The sequence below is a fragment of the Chinchilla lanigera genome, unplaced genomic scaffold, assembly GCF_000276665.1.
Source record: "Chinchilla lanigera isolate Chin_1 unplaced genomic scaffold, ChiLan1.0 scaffold00008, whole genome shotgun sequence".
NCBI lineage: Eukaryota > Metazoa > Chordata > Mammalia > Rodentia > Chinchillidae > Chinchilla > Chinchilla lanigera.
In genome coordinates, this window is record NW_004955409.1 from 29,833,116 (window position 1) to 29,852,396 (window position 19,281).

The 19,281-nt window shown below is 36.1% G+C and overlaps 1 protein-coding gene across 3 annotated transcripts in view; it reads right to left on the reverse strand.

The window, feature by feature from the left end:
* Positions 1-19,281, reverse strand: part of Scfd1 (sec1 family domain containing 1) — a 97,300-nt gene that overhangs the window by 27,207 nt on the left and 50,812 nt on the right. For 2 of the 3 annotated variants that reach the window (XM_013510387.1, XM_005376970.2), the window contains exons 15-17: positions 4,699-4,795; positions 2,776-2,846; positions 1,123-1,202 (exon numbers count right to left, since the gene is read on the reverse strand). In XM_013510387.1, the coding sequence (XP_013365841.1) occupies positions 1,123-1,202; positions 2,776-2,846; positions 4,699-4,795 (248 nt within the window). The remainder of the gene's footprint in view (positions 1-1,122; positions 1,203-2,775; positions 2,847-4,698; positions 4,796-19,281) is intronic. The other variant, XM_005376971.2, reaches the window with a different exon arrangement.

The following is a 19,281-nucleotide window of genomic DNA, read 5'->3' on the forward strand; positions in this document are numbered from 1 at the left end:
TTTTTTTTTTTTTTGAGAAGTGCCTATTTTCATTTCATTTTCCCATTTATTAACTGAGGTTTTTCTTGGTGTTAAGCATTTTAAGTTCTTTCCTTTATATATTCTACATATTAATCCTGGAGAAAGTGGCAAAGATTTTCTCCCATTCTGTAGTCTGTTGATTGTTTCCTTTGCTGTGCGGAACCTTTTAAATTTGATGAAATTCCATTTTTTCAGTCTTGCTATACGTCATTAGAGTCCTATTCAGGAACTCTGCCTGTGCTGATGACTTCAAGTATTTCCCTTAAGTTTTTCTTCTAGTAGTTTCAAAGTTTCAGGTCTTATACCTAGGTCTCTGATTCACTGTGAATTGATTTTAATACCGGGTGAAAGACAGGGATCTAGTTACAGCCTTTATACAGATATCCAGTTTTCCCAGTGTCATTTGTTAGAAGAGGCTGTCATTTCTCTGACATGTTTTTGGCTTCTTTGTCTGGAGTCAGATGGAAGTAGCTGTGTGGGTTGTTTCTGTGTCCTCTATTCTATTCCATTCATCTCTACATCTGTTTTTGTGCCAATACTATGCTGTTACTATGGCTTTGTGTATATTTTGAAATCTGATATTGTGATTCATTCAGCACTGTTCTTTTTGTTTAGGACTGCTTTGGCTATTTTGCATCTTGTGTGTCAAAGCTATTTTGAAGAAACTTCTTATACCATCTAGAAAATTTATATTCCTAATAGCAGAGTATGAATGTACCAATTAATCTTCCTGATTCTTAGGGACAGTATTTTGTAAATTTTGGCATTATATTAATCTACATTTGTCCAGTAAAGAGAGAAATTAAAATGTCTTGTTAAGGCCTTATAGACATCTGATCCAAAACATTTCATGATTTGACATTTCCCTGTTATCAGTGGAGAGAAAATATAAAACTTGCCTATGAAAGAAAGGCATGACAACTTTATGTAATTTTATACTGTGTAGAGCGTGGGCCAGATAAGGAAAAATTTATGCCACTACATAAAAATCCATACTTCCACTGTTCAATTTCCTTAGCAGCACTGAATTTTTGGGGGAGCAAAACCTCAACTGTGCCCTTATCTTAAATAACAGGAATTAAAGAAGGAAATGAAACTTACTTCCATTGTTTGATATATTGTAAAGGATTAAGGTTGCATCCTGCATCTGTTAAAGCTTTTTTATACTGTTCCAAATCAGCCTGAAATAAGAAAAGAACTAAATGACAAAAAATTAAACTTTCATAAAAGACCACTGTCATTTGATTAATCAAAAAGTTACACTAAGGGCATGAATTTAAGTTCTAGGCATTCACAGAGTGAAAGTGCATCTTAAATGACTACCCAAGGGAGGGTCTGAGACAAAAATCACACATGGAAAATCATTTTCCACCAGGACCCAAAATCACTTTAAAAGGATAGTACTCTGTCATTCCTTAAGTTTGATAGTCAGTTTTTACTCTACTGCGGAAATAGACTGATTTTCTTTGGGACAAACACCAAATGATTTGGCTTAAGCAAGAAAATTTCAAAACCAGTATTATCAAGAGAATGACATGAACTGAAAGAACTGCAGATTTACATTTCCTTCCAGTATTCAGTCCTTGGGTCCACGTTCATTAAACTGAACAACAGTTGTCCCATACTTGTGTGGGGTTTTTTTGAGTGCTGTTGGGGATCAAATGTCCTATGCTTTTTAAATTTTTTTCTTTACTTTTCAAATTTCCTGATGAGTAAATCTAGATGAATTTGTGTAAGTTAAAGGAGCCTATTTTCCTAGTGACTCCATTATGCAAGTTATGAGAGAAATTTTAAAGCTCAGCATCAACCAGAGATTTTCACTACTTTGCATTTTTAAGGCTATTAATCTGTTATTCATAGTCACAATTGGCTTCACACTCAGTGTTCACTGAAGTTTATGAACAGACATAATCATTACCAAAAATAAATGAAAATAATGTAGTCACATTAAGGGAATATTAAGATTTAAAATCATATATTCATAAAATATTACATACATAGGCTCATAGAATTCCCTTAGATATATGTAAAACCTCATTGATGAAAGAAATATTTATAAAAATGAAAACCACACATTCTGACTGAATTAAGTCAAGAAATGAATGTATTCCTACAGTAAAGCAGAATGCCCTCAAGCAGATACTTAAAATTCAGTTTGCTATTTTAACACGCCCAACTGTTTTGACAAAGAGACCCTTACAATTTAGCGGACTTTCAAAGAATAACTGGTACCAACAAAGAAAAGGACTTAAACATCCAAGTCATTCTAGACAATCATCTATTAAATTATACTGAGCTAAAATAAGAGTGAGAAACCCAATCTGACACCAAAGTCACCACTTTCCTTTATAGAAGAGTCAATATAGGATACTTTCTATAGTGAACATTACTTTTCAAACAAGGTTAAATTGATAAGACCAACCTTTCAAAAAGCCTTAGCAAATCTGGTTAACTTAGTTTAGAATAGTTATTTTCCAGAAATAAGAATTTTGGCCACTTGAATTCAGTTCAGATTCCAACAACTTAAAAGTGGTCAGACATTTCTTGAGTGGACAGTTTCCCCTGGTGAAAATAAATATTGCTATAAAACTCAGCAGTAAATAGAATCAGCCTTAACAAATCGTTTTTGTTTTAAAGATAGGAAAGAAGTAGACATTTAGCCATAGTGATGTTTCACTTCAACTTCTGAAATTCTACCTGTAGTAATTCTGCAAACAAACACATTTTCTTCTAATAACTCTACAGAGCTCATACCTCAGAAGGTGCTTGCTGTGTGCTTATATAATAGATAAGAAACAGCCTCATTTTATCTTCTGGAGTTCCTGCTACATAGGAGAAAGCATTAAAGAAAACCTTTCATAACTGTGATTATTACGTACTACAGTTAACATTTACAAGTTCATTAAAATTCAAGGTATATATAAATGTGATAAAACAAAATAATAGTTCTTGATTTAACAGGTAATAAGTACTATAATTATAATAATATACAAATATGAAAAAAGATTAGATATGAGAGTAGAGGGCTATGGTTATGGAAACATCTCTATTGTAGAATACAAACTGTCTAGAATGTTCAGATTTAGCTTTTAGATATAAGCTCCAAAGAACAGAAAGTATGTAGGTAAGGCAATGATAATTCTCAAACAGGGCACTTCTGAAATAACAAATGGTTACTATTACATAAGAACAACTGGTAATAAAAAATGGGAATGTCTGGGGAATCAGCTGTATGGTCACCCTAGGTATGGGATTATAAAATCTGCTGGCTAAATAAAATTATCTAAATAAGCCGAAAGTGATAGCCCCAAACTACAGCCCCTAAATACATGTCCTCTCTGAAGGGTCTTATATTGCTACAAAGTTTGGGAAGATCACACTTTTACATAAAATAAAAACATATTATACAGTTAAATATATTTGCCTCATACTTTAACATAAAACATAAGATTTCAAAGAAATTTCTTGTAGTGAGTGCTTGAGCTACTATTTCTATAACCCAAAGCCCAAACTGTCCAGAGAAACTCATTTATTCTCTCTTCCTTCTACAGGATGCACTTTGGTGGAAAAGTAATAAAGCACTGATTCGAACAAATAAAGCTATTCACCCTGACTCCAAAGTCCTAAAATGTAAGGACTCAACTATTATATATTACACAATAAAGCTAAGAAATGTTTTCCAAAACATGATGACTATTAAAGCTATTAATTTTTCATATGATTTGAAATCCAGATACTCAACTTTCCCTTTCTCCCTAAATATGATAAAATAAAGAACAACAGGTTCTCCCAAGTTCTCATGTTTATAAATAAATATTATATCCAGAACACCTTGAATATGAGGTTATGAGACTTGAGGTTTTGTATAAACCCTAGGAGAATGCTGATAATCTTGTTTTATTCCACCTGGCTCCTACTGTCCTTTTTTGGGTTGTGCTTCCATTGATTCTATTTTCAAGCACTTTTGTGGTGCTATTGGGATCTAACCCATTGCCCAGTTGATGATCTTGGAACTGGGAAGTGGTTTACACCTTCACTTCAGTCTCTGGAATGTTAAGGCTCAGATTTATGCACATGCAATTCACAAATGAGGAAAGGAATTCATAAACAATTTCAGAGGGGTGCTTTCCTGAGCTCCTTCCTCTCCACAAGCTCCCTGGTATTTTTCCATTTCCTTGGCCTTCCTTTCTTGTGTTCCAGCCACAAAGCGTTGGCTTTAGTTATCCTGCTCCAACCTGAATAGCATACACACAAAATGGGTCCTGAGCCTTTCATTTATGTTGGAAAACTGAGATTGGCATTCAAATTAAGAATTTTAGACCCTAAACTAGTATATAGACCCCACTATCATTACAATTAAAAGCTATAATTACATTTTCTAATTACAAATATATTTTGCATTAAGAAAATTTAACATATTTAAAATGCAAAGGGACTAATTATAGGGTTTCTTAAAAGTGAATTTCCTAGATATGTAAAATATAACTTGGTTTTAGATACTTATTTTAGGAAACACATAGCAAATCCTCAAGTGGAAAATGATTTGCCTTTTATTACCTTGGTATTCGTACTGATGGACAGAAAAATTGTATTTCTCCTTAAGCTATGCTCACATTGAAAATGCTGGACTCATCAGATGCGATACCTATGTTAACCTCACATTTACAGTACACATACCATCAGGGTCTGATATTATATCTAGAAGAGATTTATCCAGAGTAGTTTTGCTCATTATCTTTTCTTCGTATTCAAAATATATATCCAGCTTCCTTGCCTGTTTCAAAATAAACATTATAGAGAATACATTAAATAATAAAAATATACTAAGCACTTATAAATATTTATAGTCTATGATCAATTTTAAAAACAAATGTTTACTTCCTAGTAGAATTTAAAATTTCTTACTTTTGATCATGTACTTAATGTAAACAAATCAACCAAAGCAACGTATTAACTATTCTGTTTCCTACAACAGAATGAACTTTGTATGTCTTATATATATTAGAAAAAATAAAAACCACACAATTCACAATTATTTTTAGTAAATGTAACACAAATCATATTGTACTCCATGCAAATTAGTCAAGTGATCATGTTATGTGTTTGAGAGTACAAATCCACATTTTTTACCTTAACTGCCAAAAGTCAGCTTAATTTATTTTCAATGCTGTTATTTTATTTTATTTTATTTATTTTTTTAATGCTGTTATTTTAAATAAAACTTTCCTAATTCTCCTTTTTAGTACACTGAAGTTTTATATAATGGAAAAGTAGTAAAATTTTTCCAAACAGTATCTTTTTTGCTTCCTCACGAGAGCCCACCCCCTTCTTCCAGGGTGTACTTTTATTTTGTTTCTTTCGCTTTCATTTGACTGAACTTGCTTTGCTGAGCCGGTTTCTTTCTCACTGTTCACTTTTACTTTTTCAAATGAACTTTGCCACTGCTTAAAAAAAAAGCTATCTTTTCTAATTTAAAACCTTGTTGATTAAAATTATCTAAATATTAGGAGTGTTGGCAAACCTATGGCATACATGCTGCAATGGACTATTTGTCAGCATTGAAAGCTCTGAAAGTTTGCCATCGCTGCTCTAGAGTAAATAAAAGTTTTTGCATTTCTTTCTAACTTGAAGATATTTAACAATTAAAGGGAGGAGTAGAAACCATTCATGACATGAACTGGATACTTAGCAATAACAACATAAAATGCAAATATAAAACATAAATATATTATGCTATGATGACATAAATAATTATGGAGGAAGTGATGAATTTTGAAAATGATTTATGGACAAAGATGTAGCTCATTTCTGTCAAACAAATTGTACCAAGGCACACAGGAGTACAGACATTTAAATAGTGGACTAATGAGTGGATTTCACACAAGGACAACAGGAAATCAGAGTACTCCTTTTTTTTTGGTGCTGGGAATCAAACTCCTGATCCTGTGCTTGCCAGGCAGGTGCTGTGCTGCTGAGCTATATCCCCGGCCCCCTAAAGAGTACTCTTAATTCCATCCCTGCAGTGGCACTTAGGCTAGAGTTTTATAGATAAAATATTCAGATAGTATACATTGAGAAATCTCATCTCTTACCAGTCTTTTCCACCTGAATTCTACCTGCTCCAATAGGCATTTATTTTATTAATTCTGTATTTCCAGTTTGCAAATATAAGCAAATAGAATGTATACTTTAACATCCTTCCCCTTTCTGACACAAAAGGTAATATACTATACTCTTCTGCCCCTTCATTTCACTCAGTAGTATAGACAACAACAACTTTCTTGCTAATAAAACCTTGGTAAGAATATAATGAAGCAAACTGTTTCCCTTATAAAATCCCCAGCCTTCATATTCTTCAGACTTCTTGACATAAGAACTGTGATGGTTCATCTCAACTGTGTCATCTTGACTGGTGTGGGATCTCCCAAGGGCTGGTGAAGCAAACTTTTGGCTGTGTCTGGGTGAGTAAAGGAGATGTGACCTTGAGGTCTATAGTATCTGGTCCCTCACCGCTTCTTCTCTGGCACTATTCTCCTGCTGTACTTCCTGCCCACCTTGAACTAAGTATCTTTGCTCTGCCATGCCTGTCTACCATGAAGTTTCTTCCTTAGACCCAGATGATCATGGATTGAGTCCTCAGAAATCACGGGCCAAATTAAACCTTGCTTCCTTTAAGCTGTGGGCATTTGGCACTGTGTTTAGCAATGGTCAAATTTACTATCAGAAAATTTCTACCAGAGAAGGTGGATTGTTGCTGTGCCTGGATGGTTTAGAAGCCTTTGGAACTAGTTTGTAGGAGGAATTTGAAAAGGTCTGGAGATGTGGGCTAGAGAAATCTTAGAATGCTGTGAACAGAGTCTGGTGCATGATCTGGTTAGAGAGAGCTCAGCAGGTAAGAATGCTTATAGAATGCAAACAGTAAAGGCCAAGGAAAAAGGACTCCACTGGCAGTTGGACTAGAGACCATGTGTGGTGGTGCACTTAGGCACAAAACCTAAGTTTTGCCTACATCCTGGGATTTTTCCAAAGACTGAGATTAAAGGCAATGGATAAAATTTCAAGCAGCTCTATGTTCAGGATGTGACATGGGTACTGCTGGCTGCTTTTAGCCAGATTTATAGTAAAAACTAGGGGTAAAAAAGCAGAGTAGAAAAATTTGAAAAACTTAAATTTGGTGCCAAAAGGAATCATGTGTAAAGCTGGGTCCAAACAGTATGATTGCTGAAGAGATTAGCAACATTAAAAAGAAACCAAGTACTTTCTTCTTGTACAGGAAAGAAGAATGCATTGAGGGCTTCTCAAAAATCAGCAAGAGCCCACCCCTTGAAGGCTCAAGAATGCAAACGTATAAACCTTTCATTTGAGAAGAGAGGCCCTAGGACCTCTGCTCAAGAGGGCCAAGGAACTGGTTCCCAGGGTTCATTTCACTGTGCTCAGTCATCCAGGCACTCAGGGGGTGCTGCAGCCATGGTCCAAGGGGGCCTGGCCACTGCCCATGCTGCTTACAGATGTTGACATTATCCACATGAGGCTGATTTTACTGGTAAGAACTGTGGGATCAAAGGAGATTTTCATCTAGATTTCAAAGGCAAAGAGCCCTCGAGAGTGTAGTGTGTGTAGCTGTGAGATTGAAGCCAAAGGTATAGTGAAGATCCCAGGAACCTGGAACTTGTGCAGAAGAAAGCTGCAGCCCTACAATGGAGCCTAGACCAAAGGGGTGTGGGGGTCCAAGCCCTCTGGAACTCTCATCTCATCACCACATGCTCTGGACGCCAGATGCAGATAATGTTTGTTCTCCCCAGTTTTGGTCTTCCTTTAATCCTATTCCTATCTGTTCCCATTTTCTTCTCTTTTGAAATGGGAATGATTACCTGTGCCATTGTATCTTGGGATTATATAATTTGTCTTTTACTTTTATAGGGGTTCACAGCTAAGAATGTGCCTTGAGTTTCAGAAGACTAACTTGGGCTTCTTTCAGCAACAGTAGGATTGTTAAGACTTTGAGAAGGGATTATTACATTTTTGGTTAACCACAGGACAGCTGTGGATCATGTTAGGTAGCCTAAGAACTTGCTATTGTCTTTTATTTGGCAATTAAATATTTAACTCTGCAGAGGACATGTGGGTTAAGAAGCTGTGTTTGGATGTCAAGTAACAAGGGGTAGGAAATGATTAATCTTAATTCTATCAACTGGATGGGCCTGGACTCACCCAGGGGATTAGTAAAGCATACTTCTGGATGAATCTGAGCAGGTCATTAAGGCCTGGCCTTGGAGGTCTCTATCTGGTTCACTCCCATTTCCTCCTGGCACTGTTCTCATTTGCTTCCTGGCTACTATGAACTAATCATCTTTGCTCTGTTGTGTCCTTTTGCCATGATTTTCTGCCTTTCAGCTTACCATGGACACAATCCCCTGAAACCATGAGTCAAATCAGACTTCTCCACCTTTAAGTTTTGGTTATTAAGCATCATGTCCAGCAAAAGGGAAGCTGACTAATACAGGCACAATGGAACTATCTTAGCTACCGTATAAAGTTACTCTGAGTATTAAAATAGGTAAGAAGTGAAGTCCTAGGTATGACAAAGTCCTAAAAATATTTAAAATGGACAAAAGAAATATAAGAGATACTACAGGAAAAAAATAGAAATTTAACAATTAGCATAAAAAAGGACAGAGGAAGTACAGTAGTGAAAGCAGTCAAAAAAAACTCATAGAAAACTGAGATGGTATTAGGAACTATATTAACGTGAATGTTACATTAGAAATACTGTTAGCTTTATACTGAAGTCAGGAATGAGGAAAAGCAATAAAACATGACATTAAGCTTTTAGGACCTTCACAATCTGACCCAGTCAATCTTTTCTGTTCTACAATTATTTACTAGGTTCGGTTACCTCTAGCCCTATCAAGTAACTCCAATATTTTGTCAACACTAGGTGATCCTTTAATTTAGGTTATTCTCTTTGCTTTTTAATATTCCTCCTTTATCATGTGCCCAGTGAATGCTACTCATTTCCAAGGTTCACCTTCTTTGAAGTTTCTTCCTTTCCTGCCTCTCTCATCTCCTTAACTAGAACTCATTATTCCCTTATGTGGGTACCAATAGCATTTTATACAGCTCTCCATAATAAAAATGGCCACATTGTATTACTGTCCTTTGTCTGCATGTCATTTTCCTAGAATTACAAACTCCCTAGAATCTAATTAACTGCCTAACCCCCAGGGGTTTAACAGGTACTTGAGTTCACTGAATTTTGAAGCTAAGGGTGACCAAGCAGTGATTTTAAAAGCATGGAAGTAGATGAATGGATTTCTAGAGGTGAAAAATATTTTTAACTGCAGATATAAAAAAAAAAAAAAAACACAGTAAATGCCACAGTAGATTTTACTGACTGTAATTATATAAATCAGTGAAAAAATATGGTCCACCATTAGGTACACATATTTGACTTATTTTTCCTTTCTCGATATATTAACTCACTTGTATTTCCAAGCAATAATGAAAACTGAGTCCAAAAGCAACTTTATGGACAGGGTTTTATCTTTTTGAGATGCAAAAGTGTTCTACAATTAGTTTTGTTATGATTGCAACAACTGTGATTATAATAAAACCACTGAATTTTATACTTTAAATAGGTGCACTCTCTATATGACATATAAACTATATTCTCAATAAAGCTGTCACATAAAAGGGAGCTTTTCAGTACATTAATTATGAAGGACCAAAATCTAAGAGGAAAAGGATCTGAGTACAGATTGTCTAGCCTGCGTAAGTGAGCCAGTACCTATCAAGCACAAGGCACTTTACTTAAAGAGATAATTTTCAAAAATTTTAAATAGAGAACCTCAGAATGTCTTATACCAAACCTGCTCTAGAACCTTAAAAAGCAGATACAAGTGACCCATCAATCGTCTCTATAGAAAGAACAAAATTCAAAAACTACTACATGATCTCACTTAATTCTCCAAATACTACTACAAGCTAGAAATAATTAAGTCTCATTTTAAAAGATAACAAAACAGACACACAAAAAAACATAAATGTACTCAAGGTTACCAGAGTAGAAGTAGAAGTTGAGATTCAAATGCTGGTCATACTCCAAATACACTACAGATAAACAGTAGGTCAAATCATGTTTTCCTCAAGAACAATTTATTGTTTCCTTTATATATGCTTTATGGAAGAAAGTATATTTGTGGGTTAGTATATATTTGGTCATTTTGGACTCTCTACTTTTTGTTTTTTTGAGACAGGATTTCACTATGCAGTTCAGGTTGGCCTTGAACTCACTTTGTAGCCCAGGTTGGCCTTGAACTCATAGCAATCCTCTTGCCTCAGCCTCCCGACTGCTGGCACTACAAGCATGTGCCACCAGCCTGTCTATAGACAGATATAGTATCTACAACTCTTTTCTCAAATTTTTGAAATGAGGGAAAATACTGAGAAACAACTTCTATAACTCCAAAGATGGACTATTCTTTTACAACGTAAGCTCATCAGAGAGTATAATTTATGTAAGAGTAACATAGAAATCGACCTAAAAACTATACAACAAAATTACAAGGTCAAGATAGTAACTTTTGGTACCTTCAATAAATATCAATAATAAATGAGTAAAGGGGGGCTATTATTGAAAATCAAAATACAGAAAATGTACAGTGAATATAAATTCAGCCATGAATTTGTCAAGAATTCCCTTAGAAGAGCTTTCTCAGAGAATCTGATTTTCAAAATTCTAGTGTTTTTCTCCAAATGTTAGGGTTATCATCGGGCAATAGACTGTTTCCTTCACTTCTTTTAGTACGCTGCCTCAATGTTTCTATCACATTAATATCACAGATATACACAGGATATGGCAGAAACCTAGCTACAACTCATTACATTTGAAAAGTACAATAGCAGAAAGAAATACTCTCTGAAACTAGTTTTTCTTTCTTTTACCATAATGGAGAATTCCTAAGATTCATCAAAGAATTACAGGTATTATTACGAGGGCTGATCAAAAACTATAGAAATAAAAATTTATTGCAGTAAGAGACATATTGCCATTAATCCCCCTCAAAATAGTATCACTTCTTTCAAACACACCATTCTTGTCACTTTCTGAAACAGCTCTGTCTTTTTGTGAGTATCTTTATGAGGTATGACCAACAGTATGGTGAATGTGGCTGCCAAGAGACACCCGAGAGAAGGGCACACTTGTAAAAACATGCTAAGTCCTCATCCATCTTATTCACTAGATGATATTCATTAGATGATACTCCCTCTTGCCCAAACTCAAATGACCATGAAGGGTAAATGCTTTGAATTGATTCAGGACATCAAGGCAGCCATGACAGCATAACTGAAGACACTCAAGAAAGACAATTTCCAAAGGTGCTTCAGAAAGTGGCAAGAATGATGGGTTGTGTTCAAAGTAATGGGGAGGGGGTAATGCTAATGTGTCTTTTACTGCAATAATTTAAGAAATTTACACACCATACTTTGTTACTATACCTCACACATCTTTTACTTCTGAAAATCCATTATCTGGGAATATTTGCCACATGACTATCCTTTTCTTTCCTATAACTACTGAAGACTTTTCTGTTCTCTTTACTGTTCCTACAACTCTTTCCCTGTTCTAGCTACAGACCTTGCTATTCTAGAACACTTTTCCCTCCCAGCACAAGCCTCCTTTCTCAGTCCACTCTTGATGTTGCCATCAGTCAAGAGTGAGGGCAAAGTCAAGAGTGGTATTTCTAGGTCTTACCTCATTTCCAGACCCCAATTCTATCCTGTAGAACCATTTGGCAGAGAACGGAAACATGAGACAGGATTACGATTCCATCTCCTTTCTCCCATAAAAGACAGTAAATCCTTCTATGTGGCAATGTAACATTAGAAATATTCCACTTTAAATTTAGTAGGGTTTATGGGACAAAACCCTATCACATAATATCTAAGGAAAGTATACTATAAGCTGTAAGAAACTTAAGACTTTTATTTAATCAAATATATTGGTACACTGTTGATATACGTGATGATCACATTCATCACAGGGAATCTGTACCTCTACATGATATATCTTGATTCTTCTCTTTTTCCCAGTCCCTCCTTTTAACCCCTCTTCTCTTTATTTACAAAGTTTTGTTTCCATTTTTTTCCTCTCTTGTCATTTTGATTTTCCCTTTTCTCCATCTCCTCTCTCTAGCTCCACTTCCCAACTGAACATTTTATTTCACAATATTATACGTTTTGATCTGTATTTACACTTTTGTTTTCTCACAACAGAAAAACAAGGCAATATTTACACGTGTGTCTGATTTATTTAAGAGTGTGGTTGTAGAGTGCAGCCATTTACTTAGAAAGGTCCCAAGTTTATCCTTATTTATGGCTAACTAGCATGCCACTGTATAAAAAAAAATCTCTGTTACACATTCTTTGCTTGATAGACATTTGGGTTGTTTCCACGATTTAGCTATTACAAATGATGCTGCTATAAACATGGGTGTGCCTATATTACTATGGTATTTTGTTTTTCTTTTGTCTTTTTGAGACAGGGTCTCGCTATGTAGTTCAGGTTGGCCTTGAGCTCACTTTATAGCCCAGGCTGGTCTCGAACTCCCAACAATCCTCCTGCCTTTGCCTCCCGAATGCTGGGATTACAGGCATGTGCCATCACTCCTGGCAGTGTGATGCTTTTAATTGTTTTGGGAAGATACCAAGATGGGGAATAGCTGGCTTGAATGGGACCTCCAGTCCTACATTTTGAGGATCTCCACACTGATTTCCACACGTTGCACTGGTCTATACTCCCATCAACAATGGAGAGGGGTTCCTTTCTCACCACAGCCCTGCCAGCATTTGCTATTGGTTGATTTCTTGTAATAGCCATTTTTTTTCTGGAGTGAGATGGAGTCTTAGCACTGTTTCAATTTGTACCTCTTGAATGACTAATGATGTTGAACATTTTCTCATATATTTACTTGCCGTTTGTGCTTCTTCATCTGAGAAGTCTGTATTCATCTCTGATGCCTGTTTTTGGATTGGGTCTCTAATGGGGGGGGTGTCTTATTTTCCTAAGATCTTTATATAGTCTAGATATTAGTCTTTTGTCTGAGGAACAGCTGACAAGAATTTTTTTCATACTCTGTGGGTCATCTCTTCACTGTGTTGGTGGTTTCCTTTGCTGTGCAGAACTTTTACAATGAGATGCCAGTTGAGGATTCTTTGTCATATTTCCTGTGTGATTGGGGTTTTGTTCATAACGTCCTTGCCTAAACCTACATCTTCCAGAGTTTTACCTATTTTATCTTCCAGCAGATTTAGTGTTTGTTTTATATTTAGATTTCTGATCCATATTTATTTTAGTCTAGTGCATGATGAAAGAAAATGGGTCTTGTTTTGGTCTTTGGCATGTCAAAAGCCAGATTTTCCAGCACCATTTATTAAAGAGCCAGTCTTTCTTCCGTTGTGAAGGTAACTTGGTTCCGTTGTGAAGATAAGGTAGCTTAGTATGTTGGGAGTTGTTTCTGCATCTTCTAATCTGTTCCACTGAGCCTACGGTCAGTTTTTTTTTTTTTTTTGTCAGTAACATGCTGTTTTTTATCACAGTAGCTTTGTAGTATAGTTTCAAATATGGGATTGTGATGCCCCTGCCTTCCCTTCACTGCCAAGAACTGCATTTCCGATTATAGGTCTCTTCTAGTTCCAAATGAATTTTAGGATTGCTTTTTGTAATTCTGTAAGATATGCTATTGGTATTTTGATCAGGATTGCATAAATTAGTATAACAATTTTGGAAGTATGGCCATTTTTACTATGTTGGTTCTTCCAACCCAAGAAAAAAATCTCTCCATTTTCTGTTATGTTTTTTAATCTTGTTTTTCACAGTAGTATACTCTTTAATGTAAAGGTCTTTTACTTCCTTTGTTAGATTGATTCTTATGTATTTCAATTTTTTGGATGTTTACCAAATTTCTGAGTTTGTTATTTGTGTACAGAAATTATATGATTTTTGAGTGTTGACTTTATATCAAGAGACACTACTGAATTTGGTTATTAAATCTAGAAGTCTTCTGGTGGAGCTTTTGGGGAATTCTATGTAGAGTATCACGTCTGTGAATAATGATAATTTAACTTTTTCCTTTCCTATCCTTACTGCTTTTCTTTCTCTTGTCTAATTTCTCTGGATAAAGTTTTCAGAACTATATTGAATAGGAGTGGTGGTGATGGATAACCTTGTCTTATGACTGTTCCCGATTTTAGAGTGAAAGGTTTCAGTTTTTGACTATTTAGTATGATGCTGGCTGTTGGCTTGTCAGAGATAGCTTTTATTAGACTGATATAAGGACCATCTATTCCAATACTCTGTAGGGTTTTTAACATAAATGGGTGTCAGACCTTGTCAAATGCTTTTTCTGTGTTGAGGTGATCATGTTATTTTTGTCCTTGGCTGTGTTGATATGGTATATTATATTTATTGATTTGTGCATGCTGCACAATCCTTGCATCCCTGGGATGAGTCCTACTTGGTCATGGTCTATAATCTTCTTTTTGCTGGATTCTGTCCTTACATGATTTTCTCTGAGTAACTCCAATGTGACTCCTCTATTCAGCCATATTTAAAATTAGACTTTCAGAATCTAACCTCTACATATATTGAAGACTATTTATACCTTATACTTTCTTGTTCTTAACTTTTCACATGTTTAGTTTATACCATTTTTCAGGATATCACATTGGATATCACATCGTCTTGGATATCACATCGTCTAGTTAGGTAGCACTGGTAATACTGTACTATAATAGTCTATGGTTAGTGTATTATCAATAGAGAACACATGCCTTCAAACTGTTCATTATTGTATGCATGCATGGGTTTGCCAACATGAAAAACTATGCTGTACAATAACCAGTGATTCATGAAATTATATTAAGTATTTTATAATATCTACAAGTAACTGAAAATAGTTTGAAATGTTCATGTGAGTAATGAAGAAATCTTGACTAAAGTTAATAATCCTTTTATTACCTTACTTCTTTGCAGAGGTGGGACAATGCACTGTAAGTCGAGGAATCTGGCTCAGGCCTTCAAATATAATGGACTAATCAGCATTATCAGCCAGTTATCTCACTGCTCAATCTATGCCTTTTTCTCTCAGTCAAGACACTGAATTTCTACCATGCCAGGCCCAAATAAGAATTTATAAGCCTGACTTCTCTGTTATTTAAGCCCTATCAAAAGTCCACTTAAAAAACTGACAGATTATTTAATGAACCCAGAATTCTTCTACTCTAGGTACGAAAAGAACCATTAGAAAACTGTAAATTTAGACCTTCCTATACTTTGGTAATTCACAGAACTGCTCTCATTGAATTGTATTTTAATATTATGTCTTTGGCTTTCATTAAAGTTCTCATACAAAACAGCCTGTTATGGTTTGTGTCTAGATGCCCCCTCAAAGCCTCATGCAGTTTTAGATGGGACTTTTTTGGAGATGGCTGAATCCAGAGTGTGTGATTAATTCACAATGCAATGCTAGAATTAAGGGCGCTAAGTAACTAAGACAGAATTTGGTACTGAGAGTGCAATCACTGCTGTGACTGCACCTGGCCATGTGGTTTAGGCGTCTTTGGGAATGGCTTATGAGAAGAGTGTAGGAAGGTTTGGAGATGCCGGCTGAAAAAGTAGCACTAGAACACCTTAGGCTGTTCTGTATAGGAGATTCTGGTCAGAGCTCAGAAGACCAGAAGGCAGACAGAAATCCTGTTGATAAAGACCAGGCTCGGGATTTCTGCTGGGAAGGAGTGCACTGATTGTTGGACTACAGATGATGTATGTTAAGGCTTGGCAGAAAGTTTATCTGCATTTTGCTTATGTTCAGAAACTTTGCCTGAGATTGAGATTAGGGTGGCAGACTAATTAATCTGGCAGAAGAAATTCTAAGACAGGGTGGCTCATGGCAGAGCGGTGGCAGCTGTACCATGTTCCAGAACCACAGTGGCCTAGAGAGTGTGTTCCTTGGAACTAGATTCACAGTGCTCAGCAATCCAGACACTTGACCTCTTCAGCCAGAGAGAAGGAAACCTAGCTACTGCTCCAGTAGCAGCAGACTTTGGCAGCATCCATGTGGTGCTGGTTTTAGCAGCATGCAGAATGTAAGAGTTGTAGGTTCAGAAAGGCTTCCAGCCAGATTTCAGAAGAAGGCTTGGGAGGGCAGGCAGTGTGCCCCTGATAGGACAGTGTGTTGAAGCTGTGAATGTGAAGCCAAAGGTGCAGTGGAGACCCCAGAAGTTTGGAGAGGCCAGGAACATGGATCATCTGAGGAAAGCTGCAAGGAGAGAGCTGAGCAGGCCCAGGAGAGAAGCCGTGGCAACTACAACCATTGGAAGTGCTGCAGGGGCAGAGCTACCCAAGTCCTTGAGAGTTCACAACTTGCCACAGATTGCCTCGGATCCTGGACATGGAACTATAGAACTTAAATGTTTTCCCTGCTGGGTTTTGGACTTGCTTTCTTTCTATTCCTGTATATACTCCTGTATATACTCCTATTTGTAACTTTTGGAATGGAAATGTCTATCTTGTGCCACCGAATGTTGGAAATGTTTAACTTTCTTTTCATTTGTTCAAGGGCTTGCAGCTCAGAGTTCGGCTTAAATCTCAGAGGAGACTTTGGACCTGAACTTTTTAGCAATGCTGAAATTGTTAGGAGTTTGGAAACTCTTAAGAGATGGACCAAACACCTTTTGCATAAAGGAGTTACATGAATCTTTGGGAAGCCAGGGGTGGAATGTTGTCATTTGTTTCTAGATGTCCCCCCAAAGCTTTGTGCTTAGATGGCATTAATTTAGATGGGATTTTTTTTTAGAGATGGCTGAATCTACAGTGTGTGATTGATTCATGATGCAATGCTAGGATTAAAGGTGCTGGGATTAAGGGTGGGTGATTGTTGGATCATGCCACTGATTGGATTGGTACCATCCTAATCCCTGTAGACTGGATACAATATAAAGGGCAGAAAGAGCCCTGTCCGCCTGTCCCCCACCTCCCCACCCCCAGCTTGTTGCTTTCCCCCACTATGAACTGCTTCTCTGGGATGCCCCTCTGCCAAGCCACCCTGCCTTGGAGCCAGCTGGTTATGGACTGAAACCTCCACAAACTGTGAGCTAAATAAATTTTTCTCCTTTAACTTTGGGTGTCAGGTATTTTGTCTCAGCAACAAGAGAAAAGTGACTAAGACACAGCCATATGAAATCCATGAATATAAATGATATTAAATATTAGACCCTTATATCACACAGTTTATTGTAGATAATGCCCACTGTAAACAATAAATGTGACACTAAGGAACACTTTCCTTAAACTAAAAATCAGAAAATGTAAAGCCATATTTGGTAATTAGTATTATAAATATATAGAAATTGAGTTGTTATTGTCAGGGGCTATTTGTGGAAGCTCCCTTAAGTGTTTTACAATAAGAAAACAACTTTTTTTTAAAAGTATAAGTTTATCGTATATACTGACTCCGCTTACTCAAGAGCTATTTTCTTTTTTTTCTTTTTTTTTTTTCCCTTTTAGTACTGAGGATTGAACATAGAGCCTTCACACTGAGCTACATCCTTAGTCCTCTTGATTTTATAGTTTGGACAGCGTCTCATTAAGTTGTCCAGGATGGGGTTAAATTTGTGATCCTCCTGTCTCAGCCTTCCAGAGAGCTGGGATTACTGGCAAGTGCCACTACTTCTTTTATCACACTTGGAGTAGAGAACATTTCTTCGGGTTCTGATAGTAACTAATGTTATTTGGGATGAAAAGAGGTAAAACAGAGTGATAGCTTCTCCATATGGGACTTTTTAGTACAGAGTACACATTCCCTGGGTGTTGAAGAAAAGACACCAAAGTCATATGATTATTTACTTGGTATGTATAAGAGATCATTTTAAAAACAAATCAGCACAAAGTCCAAGAAGTGTTGTGATTTCCAGTATAAGACCTCAAATGTGATTGGGAGTAGCATTGATTAGAATCAGTTATAAATACTGTCAACAAAGGATTTATTATATATGTGTATATTTTAAACATTCCCTTTTAATTTAAACCTAAAATGCATAGTTGTCTGTAAATAACATGTTTTTTTTAGTACAGAAGTTTACTTGCTGAATTTAATTTAAAAAAACTTCAATGTGATACAAATAGATACTAAATGAATTTTTTCTTTCTTGCATAAAGCACACCTGCCATGAATTACCTATAATTTCTAAGTCAATGTTTCTGAGGTATAACAGAAAAATTTATACCGTGCAAAGAAATTGGAGTATTGTACAATATTTTCCAAGATTTTCAATCTTTTATAAATTTTTTATGCACAAATTAATTCAAACTATTTAAATCATCATCTTTACTGAGTCTTTTTAAGATGTGCAATTTAGTTTTATAGGCACAAATTTTCATACTTTTATAACTGACATAAATAAAATAGAGATAACCTATGGGTGAGTAAAAAGTTCAACCTATGGGAGCAGACAAGGATAACAAGGAAGTACTAGCTATGAGATGCCAGCAAATCAATAAGGTGGTCATCAGTAATGTGGCTGTCAGTAAATCAGTAATGTGGCTGTCAGCTACTACACGTCATAGGGGAAAAGGGAGCATCCATTACTTAGTGTGTTGATTAAGTGGAGAGACAGGTAAGAGAGTTTCTGTTTTGAAAGCTTATTTTCCCCTAAGGATGATAAAGCAATTAAACCACAGAAAAATTAATCCTCGTTAGAAGGAGCTCGAGTTAGAAGCTAGCTTTGCAAACAAGGGCTAAGCCTTGTTCTGAATGTAGACCTCTTCACCTTATCACATGCTGTCTTCAGATCCTGTTCAGTCCCTCTCAACTTTCTCCACAGCAAATGAAAAATGAGAAATTATTAATACTTAAATCCTACTCCACTCAGCTTCTTAACAGTATATTCTCTACAATCTATTTCTGGAAGGACCATGAAGATGTTTAACAGTTCTTCCTCTTAGGTCAGGACATTAGGGAGAAGAGCATCTGATGTTATTTCCTTTTTTAACTTACTACTCCTTTCGAGTATGCTTCTTTCCCTTTTCTTAGGTATTCAGGTATCTGGTGCTAACAAGTACTCAAGACTACAAGGGTTGGCTAAGTATAATGAAAACATGTGTCTCCAAATTAAGTCATCCCAGAAGCCATTTCCCAACAACCAGCAAATGGGAAAGTCAAATATGCATGAGAAAGGAAAGTACCACTAAGGTTTAAAAAT